Here is a 26,848-nt window from a genome sequence, read left to right on the forward strand (position 1 = left end):
CTTAAACATGGCTGTAATTCAGCAATGACAGTAAACATGGAGAGTTTGGAAAAAAAGAAAACAGCTATGCACTTGCAAATAAAGGTATATTAGAATTCTTGACGTAGGTTTCAAGAATACTAAAATTATCTTCTTTAGAAGTTGTAGTGTACGCTTAAGATTACGTTAGTAGTTACAAAAATATTTTAAACGACACAAAGAAGTAAGAACTGTAGAAGGGTACTCACTTGTTACATCAAAAATTGATAAAGTACGCTGAATAAAACCTATCGGCTCTTGTCATATGAGACTTTCATCTTAAGAACAAAAATTTCACAAGCCATAGCTTAAAACTATAGCAAGGTAGCAGTTCAGGTGTGAAGATTAAAGGGGAAGTGTAGTAACCCACATCTAAGGCTATTGTCGAAGGAAACGTTGACTAACATACACTGAAACACAATTCCTAATATTAATGCCATGGATCTCGTTTTTACATATGCCCAGGTGAAACGCATTGATAGTTCTGTTTACAAGCTACAGAATAACAGCTCTTCAGCGAATACCTGTTTTTGTTCCACTGTTAAAGTGCAGTCTTAAAGTCACTGCTTCCACTGGAGTAGTAGACAAAACAAAACAGTCTGGAAGCAGCAGTACTTTTCTGATGATTCCCCAACAATACGTGTGTAAAGATTTGTTGTGCTTTTACAACAAACGAAATCCGTTTGTATCGACAATATCCACGTTTTAAGCAAAATAATCGTTTATATTTTATTACTTTTGTCACATATAGTGATACTGATGTCTGAAGGAAGCAAATGATTTCTTATTTAAATTAAAATAATCTGTTGAGGGAAACGTTACTGATTCAGCCCACAAGAGCTGGCTTTATAGGGACATTCTATATTTATATTTTTAATTAGAAATGAAACTCCTCCAGAAGTACTTAAGATTTCATTTTTATTTGGCTACTAGTTTCGACGGTGCGTCTACGCCATCTTCAGGCCCGTACATTTTGACGATATCAATTGTCTGTGGCTGAGTACTAGAAGTCCACGGTGAGACCAATACGTGCTCCACAAGGAAGGCGGGCAGTTACTTAAGTACTGCTGTAGGAGTTCCATTTTTAATAACAATTATACCAACTGATGTCCACCATCATCCAATTTAAATATGGATGTACGAAGATATTTATATTTAGCTGTATATGACGTTTTCACAAACAGATTTGCCCATGGAATGACTTTCGTACCGACATATGAACTCAGCCAAGACGAGTTCCAACTGTTTCTCGGTGCTGTGAGAAGTCGTGGGGGGAGGGGGGAGCAGAAAATCCAGCAGTGAGAAGCTGCTTTCAAGAGATTTTTGTACACATACAGGCTGGTACATTACTGTCACTGTAATATACGACGATTGTGATTGTATAGCTCATCCAGTTTGTTTCACTTCGTATTTGGCCAAGAAACTGAGCAGAAAAGTGAGGTGACACTTTTGGCAAATTGCACCATATTCTTATGTTTCTAATATTGATATCTCAACAGAAAAGAATAGAGCCACCTTGTCAACTACATACAGTGAAAATGTTTGCCTGCGCAAAACGAGCCAGTAACCATTAGACCAATGTCCATTTTTAATGTGAAAACCCCTTTAAAGAAATTCGTCATCTCAGTTTTGCAGGGCATAAGGAATGGTAGTTTGATTCAGCTGGATGAACTTGTTTCAAACTGTCCTCCCGTTGGTATTCACATTCATCAGCTGAAAAAGCTGTACTCATTGAGTACCTTAAAATAAGGGTGCATCAGGAAGTGAGACAGCACATTGTGAAGCTATACCACGCTCTGATTAGTAGTTTCCACTCAAAAACAGTTTTTTCAGTAACCAATGAATCTGTGTTTACTTTGAAAGTAGAATTACATACGGATGTGAGGACTCATACTGCTGCAGAAGTCAAGTCAGCTACAGCTGAACACTACTTTTTGTGAAATAAATTAATGAAGTTAGGTACCATTCTTTGCACTTACTCTGTAATTTTCTTAGACTCAAGTGCTAAACATGAGAGAAAGGAATGCCTTATATTTGTTTCGCCATGTAACTCAAAATACCATTTTCTAAGAATTCTATGTGTTAAAATTGTTTTATCTTAATTTTTAAGACGAATGAGCTACTTGTCTCTCTTCCCCCTCATACAATGTTTTCTCAGCATCAAAACATTGGATTAAATGAAGCTGATTCTAAAAGACGTCGGTTACTATGAGGTAATGTAATAAATTTCCATATTACATGAATGAAGTTTTGCACATATTATGTTTTTCTGTGATAGAAATATTGATAAATTAAGTGCTTGTATTATTACCATTATCTTTTTTTAACCTAAGGAATCTCTTGAAGTTTTTGGCACTAGGCCAGGAAGTGTAAAGTTTCAGTCACCAGAAACCACTTCTCTTGACAGTTTACCAGTCCAGGAAGTCGCTTTTATCCTCTAACACAAATCACATAGTTTATTGTAGATCATAAAGAAGTTAATGTATTTCTATGAAACTGGTTAAATAAAGGCTGTTTACCTGGTGATGAATTATCTTCTGAAGCAGGGTGCTTGAAATGAATATAGTGTATATTCACCAGAAGTAAACAGCAAGGTTATTGTGTAAAGCAGATAACCATAAAATGGGCAGAATGCTTTTTACGTCATTGGAATTTTGCAGTCACTGCACAATACATGTACTCTCGTTACGACAAAGATAAACAAGCTTCAGGTGAAGTGCGATATACACAATCACATTCAAAATACCTGATCTACTCTTTGCCTCCTTGTCCAGGGTTCAGAGTGGAGTTATTGATTCTGCTACGAAGACACAGTATCCAATGAGCTCCCATTTAATATAAAGCAAGAAATTGAGAATTCCTCTCAATTCAGACAAAAACTTCACTCAATTAGGTAATCTATCTAAAACGTATCCGAAGATCTAGATTCAAGGATTAAATATTTCTGGCAGGTAAGAGTGTTCGGAGTAAACCTTTGTCAAGTAGTAATGTATTGTAAGCAGGAGTCATTATTTACAGGTGGAAGAAACTTTTTGTCTGATAACACGTGTGTAGTGAAGAAAATTCACTGATCAGTCATGACATTATGACCACTGCACTATTATCGATATAAAGCCGTCCACGCGATAGCAGCGTCACTTGGCGAGGCATGACAGCTGGTCAGACACACGCACGGCGCTTGTAGTAACAGAGGGCGTGCTGTCCGTGTGTAAAATGGGAAAGGCGAGAGATCTATCTGAGTTTCACCTAAGACAGATTGTGGTGGGCCGCAGGCTCCCTACGAGCACTTCGGAAACGTTGGATTTGTCGGATGTTCAACGAGTGCTGTGGTGAGTATTTTCAACACGTGGCGTAACCAAGGTGAAACGACGTCCAGACGTCGTGGGGCTGAGCGGCCACCCCCATCCCCCTCCCCCCAAATTACAGATGTCGGACGTCGAAGGCTGAGCAGACTGGTAAAACAGGATAGGCAGTGAACTGTAGTGAAGCTAACATCAGGCTTCAATGTTGGGCAGAGTAAACACTCCTAACGATGGGCTTCGCAGCCGATGACCCATGCATGTTCCAATGTTAACATCACAGCATCGACAACTACGAGTGAAATGTCCACGTGACCATCGGCACTGGACGTTGGAGCAATGGCTGTTGAACCCCTTCTCCATCATACCGATGGGAGGGCGCGAGTCCGTCGTCTTCCAGGGGACAGCTCCTTGATACCTGTTCTGCAGGACGGAGACAAGGTGGCGGAGGCTCCATTATGCTCCGGGGAACATTCACATGGGCATCCATGGGTACAGTGGACCGCGTACAAGACGCCACGAAGTAGACCTTCATGAGGAGGATGTTTCCCGAAGGTAGTGGCATTTTTCAACATGATAATGCGCCCTGTCACAAAGCCAGCAGTGTGACGGAGTGGTTTTACGAATGCGGTGGCGAGTTCCAATTGATGTGCTGATCACCAAACTCTCCAGATCTAAACCCTATCAAACACATCTGGAATGTGATTGAAAGTGGCGTCAGAACTCATCGCCCTCTCCCCGATATTTAAGAGAATTAGGTGACTTTTGGGTGCAGATGTACTGCCACCAAGCTCCAGCGACCTACCAACGTATCATTGCCACGACGCGTCGCCACTGTTACCTGTCCAAATGTGGACACACCGGCTATTAGGTAGGTGGTCATAATGTTATGGCTGATGGGTGTATTAAGAAGCTACCAGTGGGAGGTAAACAGCAACTCTGTAGTATAACTAAATGTGTAGACAGCATCTTGTTTTCAAAGTAGCAAGATTCTTTTCTTTAATTTCTTAATAATAAATTTATCTCATTTAGGCTAAGCAATGCTGTGGTCGGTAGATAAATGTTAATTAATATTAATGTGATGTAAGGTATAATATTTGATTGTCTTTCTTTAATGTGAATCTTGAGTCTTTCTACATCCTTGAAGGTTCTCCTTACTGATGAGCTTATCCTCAGATCTGATTTTGTGCTTTTTACTTGAGAAAGAAGTAATTACCTCCATACACTACATGCTCCGAGGAGTATTGATTACCGGAATACAGATTAGGCAAATTGACAAAAATCTCAGTATTGAAAGCGTACTATTTCACAATTCTTGCTGAGATACATCGGAGAGTTATAAATTTAGGATGCATGTTGGTCTTAAGACCTAAAACCAAGTGAAAGACTAGAGGTTTTAAGAGAACAGGAGTTTTCACTATAATCTACGTTTTTTCACATTTTTCCGGTATTTGTAATGGGTTAAGCAAGTCATAAAATATAAACGCTTATTTTGCGTAAACCTGACATTATAGATATAAACAGATTTCATTTGTTCTCGAAGATAAGAAAAATAATGCTACCTGCCACAGTGATGTGATTTTTTTTCACCAGACCCGTTTCTCTTTATTGAGGTAAAGCATCATCGGTGGTCTGTAATTAACTTATTTACCTTTTGATTTGTACTTACGGTGATTTACTGTTGACTTCTCGCTTACATCTGGAAATGCCGTCTGCTAGCACATCGTTGTTTTTCTATGTTAGACACTGATAATTTTTGGCCTAATTTTCAGATGTTCTGCAGCACTATGCATTTCTTATGTTTTTCACAGCACACTTTTATGCACACCACTGTATTCTGTTTGTTTTAATACTTCAAGTATGAGTTGTTGTTTTTATTTTGTAGTGTTGCCAACATAACCTCTCCACTACTTTGTCTTTGACCTACAACATTTTTATTTTTTAATTAGATTATTGTATGTGTGTAATTCTATTTAATTGTGTTTCTGTGTATTTATGTACTGTGTAAGATTAGAGAAGGAATAGCGATGGGAGAATTTTTTTTAAGGGAGGCGGAAACCTTGATGAGTGGACATAAGTATATAGCAGGGGAATGGAGTGTGAGTTAGAGGAGTAGGTGAGGAGCGGGAAGTGAAATGAAACTTGCGGGGGGGGGGGGGGGGGGGGGGGGTGGAGTGGGAAGGGGTGAAGGGAGGAAAAGGCTCTTTTCTTTCTCATGTAATTTCATCAATTATTCTATATATAGAAACTGGTTTCCAATATTTATTTACTCATTGAGCAACTGTTAATTTTGTGTTAATGCTTTTTGCGTGTGGAAATTTTCTTGGAAAGGGAGGAGGTGTCTACTGATTTATATAAAATTCATATCGTTTTCAATATTGCTTGGTCTATGGTGTTCTTGTTTTAGATGATCTGCAAATGTTGAATGATTTGTACCGTATTTAAATTATCTGATTTTTTCTTTATATCTTGTGTCGAATGTCCAGCCAGTCATTCCGGTGTATATATTATCACAATCTCTGCAACTGAGCTGATAGATACCACATTGTTGGTATCTGTCTATTTTTTATTTCAGTTTTGGGATGTGATTTTGTATGGAATTGTTTGTTTTGTAAGCAATGTTTATGCCTTGTTTCTTGAATTGTTTCCTATTTTATTTGTGAATTTGTTGTATGCCATTTTTTGTTGTAGTGCAAGTTGTACAAGTTAGTGTGGTTTGAATAGTTTTTTCATTATTTGTCAATTATTTTAGTTTCGTTTGTCTTCCATAGTTTCTTTGTGTCCATTTTAATGCTATTTGTTTTATAATGGCTAACTCTTTCTGGTAATTACAAGTGTTTAGGGGGATCCTGTTCAGCCTGTTCAACACGCATCTGATTAAATGTGATGATATGCTTTTTGAGCAGCGTTTATCAAAAAAGAAGCAGCATTTGCTACATAGAAATAAGACTGTACAGTAAGCTGTATAACGTGATTAAACGTATTACTAAAACTAACTTATTTAACATGGCAGTTAAAAAGTACCTATTCAGTAGTACATTCTATATAGTGAAGGCACAAAATACAGAGGTCACCGCTGTGGTCCTGGCGTTATATATATATATATATACACTCCTGGAAATGGAAAAAAGAACACATTGACACCGGTGTGTCAGACCCACCATACTTGCTCCGGACACTGCGAGAGGGCTGTACAAGCAATGATCACACGCACGGCACAGCGGACACACCAGGAACCGCGGTGTTGGCCGTCGAATGGCGCTAGCTGCGCAGCATTTGTGCACCGCCGCCATCAGTGTCAGCCTGTTTGCCGTGGCATACGGAGCTCCATCGCAGTCTTTAACACTGGTAGCATGCCGCGACAGCGTGGACGTGAACCGTATGTGCAGTTGACGGACTTTGAGCGAGGGCGTATAGTGGGCATGCGGGAGGCCGGGTGGACGTACCGCCGAATTGCTCAACACGTGGGGCGTGAGGTCTCCACAGTACATCGATGTTGTCGCCAGTGGTCGGCGGAAGGTGCACGTGCCCGTCGACCTGGGACCGGACCGCAGCGACGCACGGATGCACGCCAAGACCGTAGGATCCTACGCAGTGCCGTAGGGGACCGCACCGCCACTTCCCAGCAAATTAGGGACACTGTTGCTCCTGGGGTATCGGCGAGGACCATTCGCAACCGTCTCCATGAAGCTGGGCTACGGTCCCGCACACCGTTAGGCCATCTTCCGCTCACGCCCCAACATCGTGCAGCCCGCCTCCAGTGGTGTCGCGACAGGCGTGAATGGAGGTACGAATAGAGACGTGTTGTCTTCAGCGATGAGAGTCGCTTCTGCCTTGGTGCCAATGATGGTCGTATGCGTGTTTGGCGCCGTGCAGGTGAGCGCCACAATCGGGACTGCATACGACCGAGGCACACAGGGCCAACACCCGCCATCATGGTGTGGGGAGCGATCTCCTACACTGGCCGTACACCTCTGGTGATCGTCGAGGGGACACTGAATAGTGCACGGTACATCCAAACCGTCATCGAACCCGTCGTTCTACCATTCCTAGACTGGCAAGGGAACTTGCTGTTCCAACAGGACAATGCACGTCCGCATGTATCCCGTGCCACCCAACGTGCTCTAGAAGGTGTAAGTCAACTACCCTGGCCAGCAAGATCTTCGGATCTGTCCCCCATTGAGCATGTTTGGGACTGGATGAAGCGTCGTCTCACGCGGTCTGCACGTCCAGCACGAACGCTGGTCCAACTGAGGCGCCAGGTGGAAATGGCATGGCAAGCCGTTCCACAGGACTACATCCAGCATCTCTACGATCGTCTCCATGGGAGAATAGCAGCCTGCATTGCTGCGAAAGGTGGATATACACTGTACTAGTGCCGACATTGTGCATGCTCTGTTGCCTGTGTCTATGTGCCTGTGGTTCTGTCAGTGTGATCATGTGATGTATCTGACCCCAGGAATGTGTCAATAAAGTTTCCCCTTCCTGGGACAATGAATTCACGGTGTTCATATTTCAATTTCACATAAACCGGAAGAGGTAGCACTGTTTTAAACAAACAAGCCATGTATTCGGGAGGGTGGATGCACAAGGCCTCATCTGTCTTTCTAATTAATTTAGGTTTCACGTGGCTTCTCTATATTACTTCCGGCGAATAGACTACTGGGATGGTTTCCATCGTGAGACCGCGGCCGACTACCTGTTCTATCCTTGTGAGACTAGACCTAGAAGAATGTAAATTACGTTTCTTCTTTTCTTGTTGTTGTTTTCCACTTGTAGCACCAATAAATGTAGAATATCGTTGTGAAATGACCTACACATTATTTGCACACTTTCTTCTGCTACATTGAAACGCTGTAGAGCCATAAAATTTGAAATACGCAGTGGGTACCTGGACAAGAAAGAGGCTTGAAGATCCTTCACCCTGCCACTTGGTTCAGTACGATGATCGCTTCGTGGCACAAGTTCTGCACCCATGGCGCACGCCTGTTATTCGACAGGCAGTTAAACGGCGGTTTCGGCGCTGACAGTAACCGGCTGCCGTCTGACAGTGATGGCACACTATTTACAGTTCCCGCTACTCAGCGTGGCTCGGAAGCTGGAGCGGCTAAGCTGTTGTGTTTTCGCGGTTATCGCCGTTTTACCACGGCGTACAGTGGCGGGCCATGTATAATCACAGGGGCGTTGGCAGCGAACGTGCAATAGAGAGTGAAGGATCATGGGGTATAACCCTAGGCAGAGTAACGGCAGTTTTAACTACCAAAATACACACACACCATTCACCGGATAGGATTAGCAGCAACATAAGGTGCTATAAGAGGGCGATCAGTTTCGTTTTACGAATGGTAAAGGCGCCACAGGGGCAATTCTGACGTTGCGGTTGATAATGAAAGCAACACTAGAGAAAAATAAAGACACGTTCATAAGTTTTGTAGACCTGGAAAAATCTTTCGACAATGTAAAATGGTGCAAGATGTTCGAAATTCTGAGAAAAATAGGGCTAAGCTATAGGGAGAGACGGATAATATAAAATATGCACAACAGCAAAGGGGGAATAACAAGACTGGACGACCCAAAATGAAGTGCTCGGATTAAAAAGGGTGTAAGACAGGGATGTAGTCTTTCACCCCTCTGTTCAATCTGTAGATCGAAGAAGCAATTATGGAAATAAAAGAAAGCTTCAGGAGTAGAATTAAAAGTCAAGGTGTTGTGTATTAATGATAAGATTCGCTGATGACATAGCTATCCTGAGTGAAAGTGAAGAAGAATAACATGTTCTGATGAATGGAATGAAAAATCTATTGAGTACAGAATATTGACTGAGAGTAAATCAAACAAAGACGAAAGTAATGAGAAGTAGCAGAAATGAGAATAGCAAGTAACTTAACACCGGGATTGATAGTCACGAAATAGATGAAGTTAAGGAAGTCTGCCGCCTGGGTAGCAAAATAACCAATGGCGGATGGAGCAAGGAGGACATCAAAAGCAGAGTAGCACTGGGATAAAGGGTATTCCTGGTTCAAATGGTTCATATGGCTCTGAGCACTATGGGAATTAACTTCTTAGGTTATCAGTCCACTAGAACTTATAACTACTTAAACCTAACTAACCTAAGGACATCACACACACCCATTCCGAGGCAGGCTTAGAACCTGCGACCGTAGCACTAGCGCGGTTCCGGACTGAAGCTCCTAGAACCGCTCGGCCAGGACATTCCTGGCCAAGAGAACTCTACTAGAATCAAACATAGTAGTTAATTTGAGGAACAAATTTTTGACAATGTAAGTCTGCAGTGCAGCATTGTATGATAGTGAAACACACTGTGGGAGAACCGGAACAGGAGAGAATCTAGGCATTTGAGGTGTGGTGTTAAAGACGAATGTTGAAAATTGGGTGGATTCATAAGGTAAGGAATGAAGAGGCTTTGCACAGAATCGGAGAGGAAAGGAGTATGTTGGAAACACTGACAAGGAGAAGGGACAGGACGACAGGCCATCTGCTAAGACATCAGGAAATGACTTTCATGGCACTTGAGGGAGCTGTATAGGGCAAAAACTGTAGAAGGAGACAGAGATTGGAATATATGCAGCAAATAATTTAGGAAGTAGGTTGCACGTGCTACTCTCAGATGAAGAGGTTGGCACAGGAGATAAATTCGTGAAAGGCTGCATCAAACCAGTCAGAAGACTGAAGACCCAAGCACCCCCTCCCTCCCTCCAAAAAAAAAATAACAATAATCAGGCGGTTCGCTGACGATGCTGTGGTCTACAAGGAAATATTGCAGTTAGTAGATCGTGCATAAATACAGGAAAAACTGCACGAAATTTCCACTCGGTTTAAAGAATGATAACTCTCTTTGAATGATGATTAATACAAGACAACGGCGGTAACAAAGAGAAACAACAGTATCGTGTCAGATAACGAGACGAGCCGTGAGATCTAGAGTGAGTCACATCATTCAAGAATTTAGGAACTAAGAAGCGGTACGACAAGAGACGAACACGTTAAATCAGTGGTAAGGAAGATAGAAGAACTGCATTCATTGGAGGAATTCTGGAAGAGTGCGGTGCATTTGTAAATTAAATAGCATTCGAGATGCTAATGCTGCCAATCCCAGAGAAGTACTCCAGCGTTAGGAAGGCTCAGAAAGTAACGAGATGCGCTGCTTTTAAGGCAAAAGGTCGGTATAGGCCATACGAAAGTACGGCCGAGATGCTCGAGGGAGTTGGATGGGAATGTTTGGAAGAATGGTGACATTGTTATTTCAATACACTGTTGGGTGTTGTTAGATTTTGTTCACACTCTTTGCACTAGCTGAGCGCGTTCTCCATAAGATGGTCTTTATTTCTCAAAAGCCTAAAATATGACAAATTTACTATTAATATGTAGGTCAAACGTATATAAAATTTAAAATTACAGAACAGATCGTTAAATCAGCGGAATAACATTTCAGAACAAGAAGAAAATTTTGCTATAAATGAAAATAGTAGCAGCAGTTGCAGAGTGTATTTCTGACGCCCGGTGGCGCTGTATTTCCTGCTGTTGCCTGTTTATGCCGTTGTCCGTTAGTACGGCACGGACGACACGGGCAGAACGGCGAGTGTAGTGACCTGCTGCAGGGGGCTGGCACGCTCCTCCGCCTTAGAGGTTGTTGACATCTGCCGCTGCGGCCCGCACTACACAGTGCAGTACTTGACCGCCGGAAGGCTCCATCCTCAGCTGAAGCACGTGTGTAGTAAAAACGATTCGCTCAGGTGAACAGATCGTCATAAATGTTAAAGTATGCCTCTGTTGCAAATTCATTCTGTTCATTGAGGAGCTTGGCAGGTTCTCTGCGTCTCGTAACTTACATTTCCAGTTGTTCTAAAATGTCTAATCGTTTAGCAATTGTTTTCTCCATGTTCTGAAATGTTGTTTCACTTATTTAAGCTGTGCGGCTGGTCCCATCGGAGTTTAGAGTCCTCCCCCGGGCATGGGTGTGTGTTTGTCATTAGGATAATTTAGGTTAAGTAGTGTGTAAGCTTAGGGACTGATGACCTTAGCAGTCAAGTCCCATAAGATTTCACACACATCTGAACATTTTTTGAACTGATTTAACGATCTGTTCTGTAATTTTAAATTTTATATACGTTTGACCTACATATTAATACTAAATTTGTCATATCTAATTAAGTATTTCGTTGTATCATCGCTAGTCTCACTGAACTCTTCTGAATTCTACATGTAATGTGTGGTCTGGCGTCTCCTTACCAGGAGCAGGTTCCAGGTTCAAACTAGTCAATTCCCCAAAAAACAAGCTCAGAGCGTCTTGCGCGAAAGTGGTAGGCAGACACGATATAGAACAAACGGACACCACCATGAATGTTAGATATGTATTTCGCACAGATTCAGTTAGATTACTAATAAGCCTGCTTAAATATTGCACTTATTTTTAGGTTTTAATATAAATTTTCTTTTTTATTGTTTTAAAATCTGAAGATGGCATTGTATGGCCGAAACCAGTTATGACTGTTTCATAAGAATGTCATTGCGTCTATAAATAAACAAAATTGTTTTACAAAATAATCAATCACTCACTCCATTGATAGAATGTCGTTGTTTCTTATTTTTATGACAATGATGTTATATCAGGTGCTCTGCTTCATGTATCGTTATATCCAAATGGTTTATAAATGTTAAGCTACATTCAAGTCCGATGATGGCACATTTAGTGTGTTGAAACCGGTTATCCAGTAAACAGTATTTAAACGATCTTGGCTTTTGAATTATATCTACAACAGAGTGATCGCTCCACTACACACTTTGTTCACTGCTTTTTCGTTTTTATTTCTTTTTTTATTATGTACGGCATTCAAAATCATTTGAATAGTTCAGTGATTTAACAGTTGTTAATGTTGCCTTAGAAACGTTTCGCAGAAATATCCAAGAAACGAAAGGCAGCCGGAATCGCCTTCTGCTGATTATAAACACCGCCAAGTGGTGGTCTTAAGCTCCATCGTTGTATCAAAGCTTTCACCCTTTATTAGTTTCCTAAAGCTGTTCATTCAAGACGTTCCTGCAGGCGTGTACCACCGGTGGCTCGCGCTATATCTTCCCATCCGCCGGCATGTACCACCTGTGGCTCACGTTCGACTCTACAAGCTATGCTACCATCAACACAATATCGTAAGATGTATTACATATGAAACAGGCGCAATAAACAGCTGTTCATATACATGATGAGCCAAAACATTATTATCGCCAGCTTAATAGCTTGTTTGTCCGCCTTTGGAACGGAATACTGGGTATCAGGGATACGACAGTTTGTTGGTAGGTTTGTGTAGGAATGTACCACTAAAGTACGCGTCATTTACGACGGCAGCCGAGTTTAGGTTCGTTCTGCGCATCTGACGTCACAAAACAGTCAGCCAATGAACAGAGAACGACATTGCCAGAGCTCGACTGCAGTGCACAACACGGACGAGTGTCTTCAGTTTTAGAAACGTTCAGTCATAAATAAAGTAACTGAACGAAAGCAATGTCATGATAGCAGACTTTCTGCTATAGAAAGTTTGTAAAAAGCATTCTTTATACCAATTGCTTCATATTCTATTAATTAATTAAAGCAAACAAGCAATAAGTCTCCTAATTCAGGCGATAGCAAGGAAAGGTGTTTGTATTATTCTCACTAACCGCTTTTTCGCAATAAAGAACAGCGGTATTTGTTTACTCCCTGTTGTACTTCGACGAAACGTGAGTAATTCATAGTCATAACAACAGTGTTTGTCGGTATTTTGCGTGCTGTTTTAAAGTCCTCCCGGAGATATATTGAATGACGAGCTGCGGAACGAGAGGTCCTTGGTTCACATCTTCCTTCGAGTGTAAAATTTCCAGCCGGCACGGTAGCTCGGCGTGTTCGGTCAGAGGGTTAGCTGCCCGGTGCAATAAAAAAACTGAGTGAATGGATCAATAACGAACTTCAATGGACGTCAGTGTACGTCCGCCATGAACAATTGCAACGAACGCTAACGAACAAAATGAGATTAAAAAAAGAAGAAAAAAAAGCTGCGTTAGCGTAATGGTTAAAGCGTTTGGTGTCTAAGCGAAAGGTTCTAAGTTCAAACCTTGTTCGCTGCTTAATATTTTCTTTATTTAAAAACAATATCGAAGTGTCTTACTTCATGAACTATATTCGTTTGAATGTAATTTCTTGAAATTTCTAGTAGCAACTAAAATCGACCATACTGTAAGTATGCGCTATGGACTTCTACCTCTGCAAACTCACCAAAATTTCGTGCAATAGTTTACTACATCTAATGCTGCACAATAACTGCGTTGAACATCGAAACAAAATTAAGTCATTTACGAGGGGAAGGTATCAGTCAAGAAGATGTGTAAAAATAAAAATTTTGGGCCAAATAGTTTTTGTGAAATTGTATGATAAAGTGTGTCAAAGCAGTCGAAACACCATGTGTCTGCACAGGCGAGCAGTGCACTGATGACAAAATCGCGCACAGCGCGGAATGCTGGGAGCACATCTCTGTAGCGGCGAAAGGGTTAACGCGGCCGTGGTGGCTTTACTTCATAAACGTAAGTTCGCAAACTATACTATGGGACTGCTTCTCTTGGCGCGTGCAATTGTCAACTGAGCAATCTCCCGCGTCTGGGCGGTCATGTGCGAACTGCCAAGATAAAAGAACTGAAGTATAGATGTCTACGCACATCTCACGTAATTAGCGTAAATAACTGGCCGCTGATTTGCATACGTGGTAATGACTCCCGATAGCGCCCCAGGTGGGTTCCTGGGATTTACATCAGGCGTATTTGCTCGCCCATACATCAACGTGAGTTCACTATAACGTTTGCTCAAACCACCGTAGCACGGTTCTGTCTCAGAGACACGGACAGGTATACTGCTGAAAGGTGACACCGCTGTCGGAGAAGATATCAAGCATGAAGGGATGCAGGTGGTTTGGAGCTGTCAGCGTGTCTTCGATTACTACCACAGCTCCCATCCAAGCGCGGGATAATGTCTCCGATAACACACTGCTCCCACCAATCTGCGCCCGTGGCGCGCTGCATGTTTCGAGCTGCCACTCACTTCGATGAGGGCGAGACGGCCATCGACCAAGTGCAGCAAAAATGAGATTCACCCGAAGAGCCGACACGCTTCCATTGATCGACGGTCGAATCCCGATGGTGCCGTGCCTACTGCAATCGTAACTGACGATGTCGTTGGGTCAACATGTGAACACATAGGGGTGGTCTGCTGTGGAGCTCCGTGTTTAACAAGGTACTATGAGGGGTGTGCTCCGAAACAGTTGTGCGTGCATCAGCATTGTGCTCTCCCGGCATAGATGCCACAGACCACCATCTATCCTACTTTACAGAGCAGACAAGCCTCCGAACCCCACGTTCTGTGAAGAATCGTGGGCGTTGAACCATTTAGGGCCTAGTGGTAGATTCACTGCCCTCCTACCTCTTTTCGTAGATGCTGACGACAGTAGCATGCGAACATTCGACCAGCTTCGCCGCGTTCTAGATACTCTTTCACGGACTCTGCGTAATAATAATGTGCCCTTTGTCAAAGTCGCTTATAAAATTACAATGAAATGAATACCCTTAGCTGCATACAGGCGTTGATACAAGGCAACGGGGACAGTTGAAAATGTGCGCCCCAACCGGGACTCGAAACCGGGACCTCCTGCTTACATGGCAGACGCTCTATCCGTATGAGCCACTGAGGACACAGAGAACAGTGCGACTGCAGGGACTTATCTCTGGCACACTTCACGTGAGACCCACATTCGCAACTTATTGTCCCGCACTATATTCATAGCGCACCTGCCCATTACACTCATTACTCGTGGCTTTACTGCCGATTCCCGTAAGAGTTCGGACACTGTGCATCCGCACAGAAGAAGATGGTCATATATATATATATATATATATATATATATATATATATATATATGAAAATGGTATCTGTTCTTTTGGACATGTCCGAAAGAAAAGAGATCTTTCTGAATAAACGAGAAGTCTCATAATTTGTGGTTAATTTAGTGTAAAATTGCGATATCTCGTGGTTTTAAAAGAATGGACACACAGCATTTTTAAACTATAACGTCGACATATTAAAATAGTGGACTAGGAAGTTCGAAAACGACCGCTGCTGCACGGCGAGAAACAGGAAAAGCAGCGCCGCCAGACGAACGAAAGCACGAATATGCGTACCGCCCCAAAGCAAGAAACACAATTCTGAGCGGCCTCACGATCGTGTTACACATTTGAAACAGATCCAAACTGGCGGTATGCTAGAAGTTATCACATATGCTAGAAGTTATCACATAGTTCCACTTACAACGACCTGTGTGACAGTGTATCTTTGTCCTATGAGATAGGACCCGGAGGAAACACGTTTCACCTCACTAGTGTGGGCCCGCCTTCTAGCTGCGTAGAGTAACGGTGCCTGGCATGGGAGCCCCATTATGCGGCTCATACATAGCGACAGCCGATTTCAGCCGTCTTTCCTTTCAAGTTTAGCACATTTCTCGGATAGTTTGTCGAAAATCTTCAGCATCAGCATTAACAAGAGTTACATCGCTGTACTCTTCTTCGTTTATTAACCTTGGACAACATAATACCTGTGTGTTTTAATTTGTTTTGTCTGGTCTCTGTCAGAGTATTTCATGTCCTGTTTTGTCTGCTGTCTTTCCTGTTGTTCGTTTTTTATTCTCTTCGGGTGGTTTTAGTTTTTATGGAACAAGGGACCGATGGCCATAGTAGTCTGGTCCCTTCAATCCCACAAACCAACCAACCAACATAATACCTGCAATTAAAGTGATATGATTGGTTAGTAAGCTGAGATAAAGTTTTACGTTACCCACAACACAAACACCGTGCACACAACCCGTAGAAATAAAGAATTCAAAGATACACAAATAATGTACCTATTATGCCCTGTGAAAAGCGCATATAACCTTTAACATATGTAATCTAAGTGTAACACAAACACAAAACAAATACACGTCTGTACACATACATTTTTCAACTGAATATAAAGATATATTTTGTACGGCACCTCGAATATGACAGGCTCTTATAATTTCACGCACCCTAACACCCCAGATAGCTAGGTGGTGGGATCTCTATTCCAAATGAATTTACTTTTCTATTTTTTTTGTCCTACTTAACTGCAAGAATATGGTTATTTTAGAAAAATTTTCCTAACTGATAATACCTCATTACGTTATGTCATAGCCTCTTTTCTACCTCCCTAAATTCCTATCTTCCACGCATAAATCGCTAATTTTCAGATTTTCCGTTTCTTACTTACTCTTAAGTCTATAATTATTTAAAGCTGCAAAATTGTTAAATAGCATAAAAAATAATAATAATCAAGTAAGTTTCACATTCTGTACATTTACAATTTCATATCGTGAAAATACGACCTGTCGTAATAACAAGATATGCTCATATGTAAATGGCAGCAAATACAATAAATAAAAATAAAACTCTTGTTTTCAAGCGCTTTCCTAAGCCGTTAAATAAGCACACCGTTGTATTTTAAAAACGACACTAGACTCAGTACCTTGGGTGTTGGAGAGTTGAGTGGACTAAACGCAAAAAAAAAAAAAAAAAAAAAAAAGAAAATTACGTGTCCATTTCGTACTATCGCAGGGCGAGCACCTCGTTTCAGTATCTTGAACTCGTCACGAAAGAGATGGTGTCTAGCTTTTAGGTAACGGCCTTGCCGCAGCTGTGAAACCGGTTCCCGTCAGATCACCGAAGTTAAGCGCTGTCGGACTTGGCTATCACCTGGATGGGTGACCGTCTGGCTCCGAGAGCGCTGTTCGCAAGCGGGCTGCACTCAGCCCTGGTAACTGAGGAGCTGCTTGACTCAGAAGTAGCGGCTCCGGTCTCGGAAACTGATAACCTCCACAAGAGAGATGTGCTGACCACATGCCCCCTCATATCCTATTTCACCAACACCTATTGGCTGAGGATGATACGGCGGTCGGTCGGTGCCGTTGGGTCTTCCAACGCCTTTTTGGACGAGGGGAGTTAAGGTTAAAGGTGATTCATTCTGTCTAGTAAAACTGAGAAATACCGTCCGTCAGGCGGGTAATTCGCAAACTATTGCTATGTATGACGAACAGACTCAAGCATGGTCCTGGATTTACTAAAACGTTTTCAAAACATTGAATTCCCCTCAAAACTCTACTATTTCCTGCCTGGTCATTTTCAAGACAAGAAACACATTACCTCGACGTATTTTGCAAAGCAAGGGTAAACTATGTTACTACTCCTAATGCTGACATATTAGTCAGGAGATGTTCCGCAACTGTTGGCATTTAAAATTCGACGTTTATTTTCTCGTCTCAGCTGCATATTTATTTTTATGACGTGAAAAGCTGCAATCGTCAGCTTTATATGGAACTACATATCAGAATACTGTTTTCTTATGTGTATTTCCAAACAGATAAGACGGGTTGCTTACGCAACTACGCAGATCTGAAGATGACCCAAGGAGATCATATTGCATAAAATGTGCAACTGAGACTGAAAAATTAACGATAAGTTTTAAAATAAACTATTTTATATTTGGCGCTTATTCTACTTTCTTTCAGTGTGCGACAGACTATGACGACGCATAAAGAACAACATTTTGTGACAAATGTCAGCACTTCACACCTGTCTACAACCTTCTAGCAGCCCCTTTCGCTCTATTGGCGGCGGCGAGTAATACCAATTCTGCACGAAATAAAGCTTTGAGGAGACGTCCTGATGCGCAAACATCTTTACTACCGCCCACAACTCACGAAGACTGGTCAGCGGTGCGTCCAAGATGGGCACACCTCACTCCATGCCGTCCCAGATGTACTCAGTAGTGTTGAGGTACGGTCTCCTGAGAGGCCAGGCAAGGACGCTCGTGTATAGTGTGGTTCCAATTAAACTTTCGCTACTTGAGAGGACCTCCACGAAAAACGAGTAATCGTACGGCAACGAAACATTGTGGAAACATTTTTTAGGACATGCGAAACAGAAATAACGAATTAATAGTTGAAAGGCTATTCGGAAAGTAAGGAACGATACGTCGCGAAATGGAAACCACAGTGAAAATCAAAACTGTTTTATTTGCAACGGCTGGATACACCTTCCAGCTGCTTCTCTGCACAGTCGCCGCTCAGACTTAGACATATGTCGTAGCGTTGTACCAACTTTTCAGTTGCCTCGCTATAGAAGACAGCCGCCAGTGCTTTTCGACAATTTTCTACTCCGGACTGCAGCTCGTTGTCTGTGTCAAAATATTATTTTCATAGGCAGTGGTTCATCTGAGCAGAGGTGAACCTCATTGGTAGCCAGTTACGGGCTGTATCGTGGGTGATCAAACACTACAAATCGGAAACGCTGCAGGAGCATATTCATTGCCCCTGCAAGACGGCGGCCGAGAACTGTCGTGTAGAACGAACTGTATAAACAAAAAAATGGTTCAAATGGCTCTGAGCACTATGGGACTCAACTGCGGTGGTCATTAGTCCCCTAGAATTTATAACTACTTAAACCTAACTAACCTAAGGACATCACACACATCCATGCCCGAGGCAGGATTCGAACCTGCGACCGTAGCAGTCGCACGGTTCCGGACTGTGCGCCTAGAACCGCGAGACCACCGGAACCGCATAAACAGTTATGTTATGTGGATTGCACAACTTCAGGCGAAATCTTTAGCGACGCCGTCATACTTGGTGGGAGACGCTAAATTCTAGCCATCTTTACGTTGTCACTGTGAGCTCAGAACTGAAAAGAGCGACATGATGCGATCAACAGGTGTTCTACACGCAGTGCCCAACGCATCTGTGCATAGCTTCATCAGATTTTCACTGTATTTTCCATTTTGCGACCGATTGTTCCTTACTTTCCGAAAAACCCTAGTATTTTAATTTAATTTCGTGCCATGTTTACGTTCCGGGTTGCAAATTTTGCATCATTGTGACGACCATCTGTATGCTCAAGCGCCTGGAACCGCACTAGACACCATTTCACAAGTTTTCGAAAGGTTGACAATGGAATATTCAGCTGTCGTGACATAGCTCGTGCAGTGCTTCAACAGCGCACATTGCGCTCAACATTCTCAACCATGGTAACAGTAACTTCTTCAATAATTTGTGGTACTATTAGCCGTTGGCCTCTCCCAGACTCAGTTCACAAATATCCAGCTAATTCCAACATTCGAAACATGTTCTTCACCCCCAGTGTGGAAAGAGGATCTCTCCTTATTCTTTAATGCGTCGATACTCGCGAATGGCTCGAGCACTACTGCTTTTTTAATAAAACAGCTTTACGAGTAAAGCCCTGCTCACCTTGTCCGAACCCGTGTTGACTGCCTGCAACTGTGATGCACACTGATGCTTGTGTTTCAAGCCTACTGGAGCATTGGGATTGGTGAACATGTCTCCGGGACCGCACATATCGGCTAACAGCACCGGAAATCGTAACACTGAACGATAATTCCACTTCATAAAATTTGTGCTATAAAAGTTAATTCTAATGTGAAAAACAAAAGAAAAGTGTGTCAAAATGTATCCTATTGTAACTACTACATAATGCATTTCTCCCATGTATAAAAAGAAACTTGAACTACAGGCCACTGAAGATGCTTTACATATAAGAGAAGTGAAGCGCGTATGGCAAGAAACAAACTGCCTTTCACTTAGTTGGGGTCCTCATGTAGCTCGGAAATTTCGTTTTCCTGAAAGAACTGTAGAGTTTCTGCAACATATTCTTGTTTACTAGCAATGGCAATGGTATGAACCTTATCAGCATTCGTTACCAAAGCGTCTTTTCCTACAAGATTGGTATTTATAGTTTTAATTATATTTTATCAGAATTAACAATACTACGAGAATTGGTTAGGTTTTTCCTCACAATATAACAAATTTCATGTGCTACTCTAGTCTGATGGAAACTGTCCATTTTTAAGCTGTCTAGGCCTGATTTTAAATCAACAAACTTTTCAAGTACATTTTGTCTGGATACCTGAGGCATGACATTATACTTAAACTTTTCTCTAGTAGCGACCTCTCCGCTTTTGTAGAGTTAATGTCAGTCTTATTTAAAACTCTGTCATAGAATATACTATCACTGATTTTACAGGCAGAAGGCATTACATTTTGCTTACTTTATTTTCATGTCTAATGAGCTATAGACAGGACATTCTCATGAGGACCCCCCGCCAATTTTGCAGAAAGAAGTCAGAACTGCTATTGACGATGCCAAAGATCTTCTTAAACCTTTCCATAAAAAGCAGTTAATCAACATGAATCCGCAGCCGCCTAAGTTACGAACTCAGTTTAAAATCCATAAAAAACACTACCCGATCCGCCCAATTTCCAATAGTATGAACAGTGCTTATCACGGCTTAGCCAAATTCTTGGAAGATATATTGGAATAATCGTTGGTTTTCCATAGCTATTATTCTGTTTCCAATAGTTAATATTTATTTCATAAAATTAAATACGTTCACTCTGATAGAGATAGGAAATTAATTTCCTTTGGCACTAAAAATCTTTACAAAAATGTGCCGGTACTTATAGCCTTCGACATAGTAGAAAATAACTTACGTTCTATCAAAAAAGATTTACCTGATGAACAAATCACCGACTTCATGAACTTACTTCGTCTTGTAGTAAAATACAATTATTTTGAATTTAATGGAAAACTATATCAGCAATTAACTGGACTTGCAATGGGGAACGCCTTAGCAGGATTCCCTACAGATGTCTTCATTAATTTTTTAGAAGTAAAATTTTTCAGTATTTTTTCAGCATCAACTGTAAGCATTCTTTCATATGCTGGGTACGTCGATGACATTTTCATCATACACAAAAAGCCTAATAAAGGTGTTGATAAACTTTTTAATATGTTCAACGAGTTTCATGAAAATATTTCTTTCGCCTGTGAAAGCGAAAATGAGTTCCGGAAATTGAATTTTCTAGATCTCACTCTTACGGTAGTAGATGACAAAGTTAGCTTCAATATCTTCCGCAAAGAAACCAGTTCTGATCAAATTATTCCATTCACCTCAGTACACCAGCGTTCTCATAAGACGGCGTTTTTTCATTCAGCTATACATAGAGCCACCTCCACACCCCTTTCTTCTGAAAATCTCAAATCTGAAAGCAATCTGCTTAAAACTGTGGCTGCCAATAATGGCTATGATCCTTGTATAGTAGATACTATTTTTAGAAGGAAAACCAATAAGAGAGTCACTACCCTAGGCCTTTCTAATAACGAACCTAATGAAAAGAAAAAAATTTTCTCCATACTATTTCTGGGTCCAATTTCTTATAGAATACAGCGTTCACTTCGAAAAAAATATAGCTGTAGAGTAGCCTTCTCCACTAATAACTCTTTAAAAAGTAATATCATACATAACTTGAAACCTACGCTTTCCCCTCTGCATAATTCTCGTGTCTGTAAAATTATTTTCGGCAATTGTCCTGCCTATTACATAGGCCAAACTGACCAAGCTATTGCGACAAGATTTAAGCAAACCCTTGTCGTCAAAAAAGAAAAGGCACCAATGTTCATAATTCAACTTTCGCTGACCATTTGTTAATCACACGGCATACTCCTAAAGATGTAAAAGACGTCCAGATCTTGCAGTCGGAGAACAAAAAAAGGCTTTAGGCTTAACATCTTAGAAGAGTTAGAGATTTTTAAACACCTATCTCTGAAGGACGGTCTCATTCTGAATGAACAGTTGCAATTACGCAAAAAAACTTTTTTCAAAGTATAGAACTGCTAATTAAAAATGGCCTGAGTGGCGATACTTTCCTCAATGTAGTCTCTTAAACATCGTTTTCCTTTCCAGTTTTACGTTTTTATGTACATTTGAACTACATTTCATTTATAAAATAAGACCGTTACGGTATGCTGTAATTTTCATGTACTGATTTCTGATATTGCCTGTAATGTTAAACTGTCTATACAGCGCCTAATTTGCTCTTGTCTGTAATTCGATCACTTCTTGCTAGGTGGCTCGAATCTGTTTTCGTGTCCAACTCGTGGCTGCCTTGGCCTGTTAGCAGTCTAATCTGAAAGTAGCGGCGGTTTGGTGCAGTTGTTACGCTCTAAGCCACCTCGTGGCTGCCATTGTGTTTTGATGGAACATTTTATTCCAACTGACAAATATGTTATATTTTTACAGTTTAATTTTTATTCTTGTGATTATTTCATTTTGACACGAGCTTTTTTGCTCAGATGTTTTTCACCTCTGCTGTAATTACATTTAAGTACACTGCTTGTACAGTATATGGAAGTAATCCTATTAATTATATTGTAATTTTTAGCCAGGGAATCCTATATAATTTGTATTCTGATGAAGACCACCTTAGAGCTGTCGAAACCATGGTCAATTTGACAACAGTTTTATTCAGCCGAGATGGCTATACGTACATTCTGTAATTAAGTTAACGAACGGTTGCTGGTCTTCAGCCTATAACAATGTTTAAAATGTCAACAAAATAGAAAGATATAGTCTTTATTCTGATCAACAAAATATTTACTTTGTCACGTCCTCATATCTTCTCGTACTACGCAAGCGACAAGATCAGAGAAAAATCGCTGATCTTCTTTATGTAGACAGATGTCCACTGATCCTTCCGTTAATTTCTATGCTGTTCTGGGCAGTCTAAGAACACGTTTTCTGAGACATCTTTCGCAGCTGGTCGCTCTCCTACGCGGAACAAACACGCTCAAGACATGACAAACTTCCGTAATACACCAAATTATATTTCTTTTTAAATTATTTTTTTGTTGTTGCACCGAGTAACCTTCCATATAGTCGTTTACTGTGACTATAACTTTCGTAAACGTTCTTTCATCGAAACCTTACATCTACAGCGTTTAAGATAATGTTGAACATTGTATTTCTGCATCTGTATAGGCCTACTGAAGATATTCGTTTAATTGAAGCTAGACATTACAGAGTAAGTGAGTGCGGCATCTTGATTGTGGTCATTTGACGCGCCTTTGCATCATGCTTGAAATCATGAGCAGTGGATTGCAGCTCCAAAAACTCAAGGCATAATAAACATATCTACGAAGAGTATTGTAGTACGTATTGTGTACGTGTGTTGTGCATAAACTGTACAAAATGGCACTATGTAACAATATTGGCAGAAACGACATTCCATTAGCGGAGAGTCGGCCGCTGTGGCCGAACAGTTCTAGGCGCTTCATTCCAGAACCGCGGGACTGCTACGGTTGCAGGTTCGAATCCTGCCTCGGGCATGGATGTGTGTGATATCCTTAGATTAGTTAGGTTTAAGTAGTTCTAAGTTCTAGGGGACTGATGACCTCAGAAGTTAAGTCCCATAGTACTCAGAGCCATTTCAGAGCTTGCGCAGACGATGGTTGACTTATCATCGTAAGTCGTGATTTTTTTTGTTTTTTGTATTTTTCACTCAAGGCACTTTCTTATGATACAGTCATAATCGGTTGCGGCCTTCAAAGGCCATCTCCAGATGTTATGGGCCACATTTGGTGAACAAGTGTTCATGAGTTGACAATGCGTGCTTGACCACTTGTTCGTCAGATACTCCCCCTAGCGTCTGAAAATGGCCTTTGCATACCGAAACCGGTTGCGATTGTACCATAAAAAGCTTTTGAAAGAAATAGTGTTTGGCCAACTTATTTTATTTCTTACTTTCAGACAACTCACTTCATGTAACATTTGACGAAGTTTTTTTCATAAATTTGGAAATATAATATATTTAAATAAAACAGCAAGGCAACTTTTTATGCACAAAATAGCTATATGCTGAAAAGATGAACTTTTTGACATTTCATTTACGTAGACTGCACCAGCTGTTACTGAAATACTTCACATTTCCTCAAATCACTACCTTCTTCCTATTTACTCCAATTATTTTGAAGCAAATAAATCTTTTGTTTCTTGACCAAAACCAGACCTCACCCTGATCAATTTAATAACCCATTTGTCCATTTCGCATTCTTCGTTTGTCTCTGAAAATTGAGACGCATAACAGTTCTGTAATACCGGGTGGTCAAAAAGTAAGTATAAATTTGGACACTTAATAAACCACGGAATAAAATGAAACAGTATATAAGAAAATAGAACCAGTCATGAGCACGATCAGGAAGAAACGCATCTCGTTCTTTGGACATCTGATGAGAACTCCAGAAAACAGAATTAGTAAACAAATAATACAAAAATTGTGGAGTAGCAAGAGCAACATTAAATGGATCACAGAAGTTAAGGAAGATATAAAAGAACTCCAAATTACAGTAGATGACCTAATAAACAACACAGAGAAAACCAGAATACTGCAAGACCCGCAAACCAGACTACAAATGAAAATCAATAAAAGGGGTACAGGAAGAGGGGTCTCAGATGAAGAAAGAAAGAAAATATCTGAAAGAATGAAGAAATATTGGGCAGAAAGAAGAGAAAAACACCTTTCATATAAGAATAGACTCTTAATTATATTACCTAAATATCATATTAAATTATTGTTGAGCCAAATTGTACCCCTGTGTAAAAACGTGTTTACAACTTTGTATTTTTTACTAGGGTGGTCCAATGAAGACCATAAAATAAATAATAACAATAAAACCACGGAATAATGTAGATAGAGAGGTGAAAATTGACACACATGCTTGGAATGACATGGGGCTTTATTAGAACCAAAAAAATTGCTAGACGCGTGAAAGATCTCTTGATGACGATCGTGTGCTCAGCCGCCACTTTCTTCATGCTTGGCCTCCCAGGTCCCCAGACCTCAGTCCGTGCGATTATTGGCTTTGGGGTTACCTGAGGTCGCAAGTGTATCGTGATCGACCGACATCTCTAGGGATGCTGAAAGACAACATCCGACGCCAATGCCTCACCATAACTCCGGACATGCTTTACCATGCTGTTCACAACATTATTCCTCGACTACAGCTATTGTTGAGGAATGATGGTGGACATATTGAGCATTTCGTGTAAGGAATATATTTTCTTTGTCTTTCTTTGTTATGCTAATTATTGATATTCTGATCAGATGAATCGCTACCTGTCGGACATTTTTTGAACGTTTGTATTTTTTTTGCTTCTAATAAAACCCCATGTCATTCCAAGCATGTGTGTCAATTTGTATCTACATTATTCCGTGATTTATTAGGTTTTCAAATTTATACTGGCTTTTTGATCAACCGGTTTGTACAGACTCTTGCTTTCGATACGCTCAAACATTTGAAGGAAAGAATGAAAGAGAGAAGGCTGGAGCAGTGAGCGCAAAGAGGCGTGACCGGCGCTGCGACTTACCGCGGTCAGCAGGCGAGACATGTCCGTGTCAGCAGCGGTGTCAGCGGGAGCAGCTGCTGGTGGCTACCCGTAGCTCCTGCAGTCAGCGGCCAGAGGCGTCGACTGCCCGTAGTGTAGCGGCGGCCCAACAGCTCGGGGAGGGAGCCGAGCAGCTCCGCGCATGCGCAGTCACGCACGCACCGCGACGCTCCTGTGGACGCACGGGTTTCTGGTTGTAACCCGATAACGCGCAGCGAGCTGTCATTTCGTGTAACAGCTGCGATCTTCAGGTGAGGACGTATGGTGAAATTGGTCGAAAAGTGACATTTTCAGATTATTATCCCTTACTATTATTTGATCCATCCTGAATAATTTGATGCACCACTTTTTTTTATCATTTCAAAGTTTCTGCTCTTTATTCCTTCAATTCACGTCACTACTCGTGATAAGAGGCTGGATCCACAGCGTAAACAGAAATGGCGGTATTGCACGTGGATTGTGTGGAGACTCTAAATGGCAAACGAAGACTTACAGACACTGATGAGCTCCAGCAATATTATCGAATGGCATTAAGAAACAATACGAGTACAGAAGACCTGCAAGGGACGAAAAACAGCAGTGTGGGCTACATTCTTCCACGAATTATCCACTGATGATACACTACAGGCCATTAAAATTGCTACACCAATTAGAAATGCAGGTGATAAACGGGTTTTCATTGGACAAATATATTACACTAGAACTGACATGTGATTACATTTTCACACAGTTTGGGTGCATCGATCCTGAGGAATCAGTACCCAGAACAACCACCTCTGGCCGCAATAACGGCCTTGACACGCCTGGGCATTGAGTCAAACAGAGCTTGGATGGCGTGTAGAGGTACAGCTGCCATGCAGCTTCAACACGATACCACAGTTCATCAAGAGTAGTGACTGGCGTATTGTGACAAGCCAGTTGCTCGGCCACCATTGACCAGACGTTCTCAGTTGGTGAGAGATCTGGAGAATGTGCTGCCCAGGGCAGCAGTCAAACATTTTCTGCATCGATAAAGGCCTGTACAGGACCTGCAACATGCGGTCGTGCATTATCCTGCTGAAGTGTAGGGTTTCGTAGGGATCGAATGAAGGGTAGAGCCACGGGTCGTAACACATCTGATATGTAACGTCCACTGTTCAAAGTGCCATGAATGCGAACAAGAGGTGACCGAGACGTGTAACCATTGGCACCCCATACC

General features: G+C 41.4%; 1 protein-coding gene across 1 annotated transcript in view; it reads right to left on the reverse strand.

Moving 5' to 3' along the window:
* Positions 1-25,736, reverse strand: part of LOC126354754 (corticotropin-releasing factor receptor 2-like) — a 310,840-nt gene extending 285,104 nt beyond the window's left edge. The window contains exon 1 of the mRNA XM_050004635.1: positions 25,633-25,736. Coding sequence (XP_049860592.1) covers positions 25,633-25,653 — 21 coding nt within the window. The 5' untranslated portion in view covers positions 25,654-25,736. The remainder of the gene's footprint in view (positions 1-25,632) is intronic.
* Between the last annotated feature and the right edge of the window lie 1,112 nt (positions 25,737-26,848).

Source organism: Schistocerca gregaria, chromosome 3 (genome assembly GCF_023897955.1).
Source record: "Schistocerca gregaria isolate iqSchGreg1 chromosome 3, iqSchGreg1.2, whole genome shotgun sequence".
Lineage (NCBI taxonomy): Eukaryota > Metazoa > Arthropoda > Insecta > Orthoptera > Acrididae > Schistocerca > Schistocerca gregaria.